The 1,540-nt window shown below is 51.8% G+C and overlaps 1 protein-coding gene across 1 annotated transcript; it reads right to left on the reverse strand.

Moving 5' to 3' along the window:
- Window positions 1-240: 240 nt before the first annotated feature.
- LOC136473519 (BTB/POZ and MATH domain-containing protein 3-like) lies at window positions 241-1,240 on the reverse strand. Its single transcript, XM_066471161.1, has one exon. The coding sequence runs from the start codon at window positions 1,157-1,159 to the stop codon at window positions 488-490; it is 672 nt and encodes a 223-aa protein (XP_066327258.1). The 5' UTR covers window positions 1,160-1,240; the 3' UTR covers window positions 241-487.
- Window positions 1,241-1,540: the final 300 nt, after the last annotated feature.

Here is a 1,540-nt window from a genome sequence, read left to right on the forward strand (position 1 = left end):
TGCACGCCATGCATGCTGACCATGCTCAAAGACTGGGAGGCTGTTGTGCATGATCTTGAATTAGACTATGTCATGGGTGGACTGGGGAGTCTGATCTTAGAACTCTATATACAAAAATTCAATCAATGATCATGGTATATATACCGCGAATTTTCTTATTATATTATTAGTGACCATGGTATATATACTGCGAATTTTCACATTATATTTTTGGTGGGATTATCAATTCACAGCGACACATCATTCAACACTTCTGTTTATTCACTAGTAATAATCATGGGGAAATTCTAATGCATACATAAATAAACTAGCACACTGATCGATCTGAATAAAACTGGGGAACACTTGTCTATTGGAATACTCGAATCGAAATGGATCTGAATAAAGCTGGGGAACACATGTCTATTGAGATACTCGAAATGGTGGTTGTCGAAACACAATAATAAAAATACGATCGGATTCAGACGAGGAACTTATGATCATATCTTCAGACGTGGAAACAGCCCAAGAACAGCTTGAGGAGCGCCTCCCTGAACTTGAAGGAGAAGGATGCGTTCCTGAGGTGATAGCTCTTGCACGCGTCGTCCTTGCAGTCGCAGGCCACGCCCAACCTCTGCAGGTCGTGCGCCTGCGCGGCCTGCTCCTTGACGTCGACGGGGCTGTCGAGGACGGCCATGTCGCAGCGGATGGCGAGGCAGTCGTCCCTGAGGAACCTCGACAGCTCCAGGTCCCTGCGCTTCATGAACTGGGAGTAGCCCAGGGCCTTGTTGCTGTTGCTGAAGGTGGCGGTGAGGGCCCCGCTCTGCGGCTGGTCCCCGGCGGCGGCCGGCCACCCGCCGCGGTGACACACCAGGGAGAAGTTGAACTCGACCAGGACCTTGTCGTCGCGCTTGCCGTTGCCACCGGTGTCGTCGTCGTCGTCGAGCTTGAGGAAGAGGGAGGCGTGGCCCGCGTTCTCCCTGTTGTCCCCGTCGGGGTAGAAGCGGATCCTCCAGGTGCGGTCCGCCGCCTCGAACCTGCAAGAGTCGATGCACTTGCCGGTGCCGTACATGGCCTTGATCCGCTTGTAGCCCTCGATCTTGAACATATGGCACTTGGTGGCGGCGGCAGTGGCCACGGCGGTGGACACGGTCACCTCCGCTGCTGTCGTCGTCGACATAGCTAGCTGCCTACTCGCCGGACGAACTAACGATCGATCGGAAGAGAGGTGCGACTGCGGTGGATGGGATCGATGATTGGGTCGATCAGATGGGAATTTAGATACGGTTTATATAGAGAGAGATACACGTTTAATCTGAGAGTAAGGGTGTGACGGTTGCTGCATGCATGCATGCCATCGCGCGAAACGGACGCGTTGTTACGCTCGTTTGGATCGGATCGGGACTATCAACTTCTCAGATATGCATGGTGACCGGGCTTTGGGATCATCACGATAGTAAAATGCATCTTCTCGATCATGCATTCACCTAGTCATTAGGCTATCTCCAAGGACAACACCCAAAATATAAGACATATTTGTCCTTTGGGTAGCGCTATACGC

The sequence above is a fragment of the Miscanthus floridulus genome, chromosome 8 (genome assembly GCF_019320115.1).
Source record: "Miscanthus floridulus cultivar M001 chromosome 8, ASM1932011v1, whole genome shotgun sequence".
In the NCBI taxonomy this organism is placed as follows: domain Eukaryota; kingdom Viridiplantae; phylum Streptophyta; class Magnoliopsida; order Poales; family Poaceae; genus Miscanthus; species Miscanthus floridulus.

Bases quoted from the DNA above. Each gene is read 5' to 3' on its own strand.
- LOC136473519 (XM_066471161.1), bottom strand. From the start codon at position 1,159: ATGTCGACGACGACAGCAGCGGAGGTGACCGTGTCCACCGCCGTGGCC.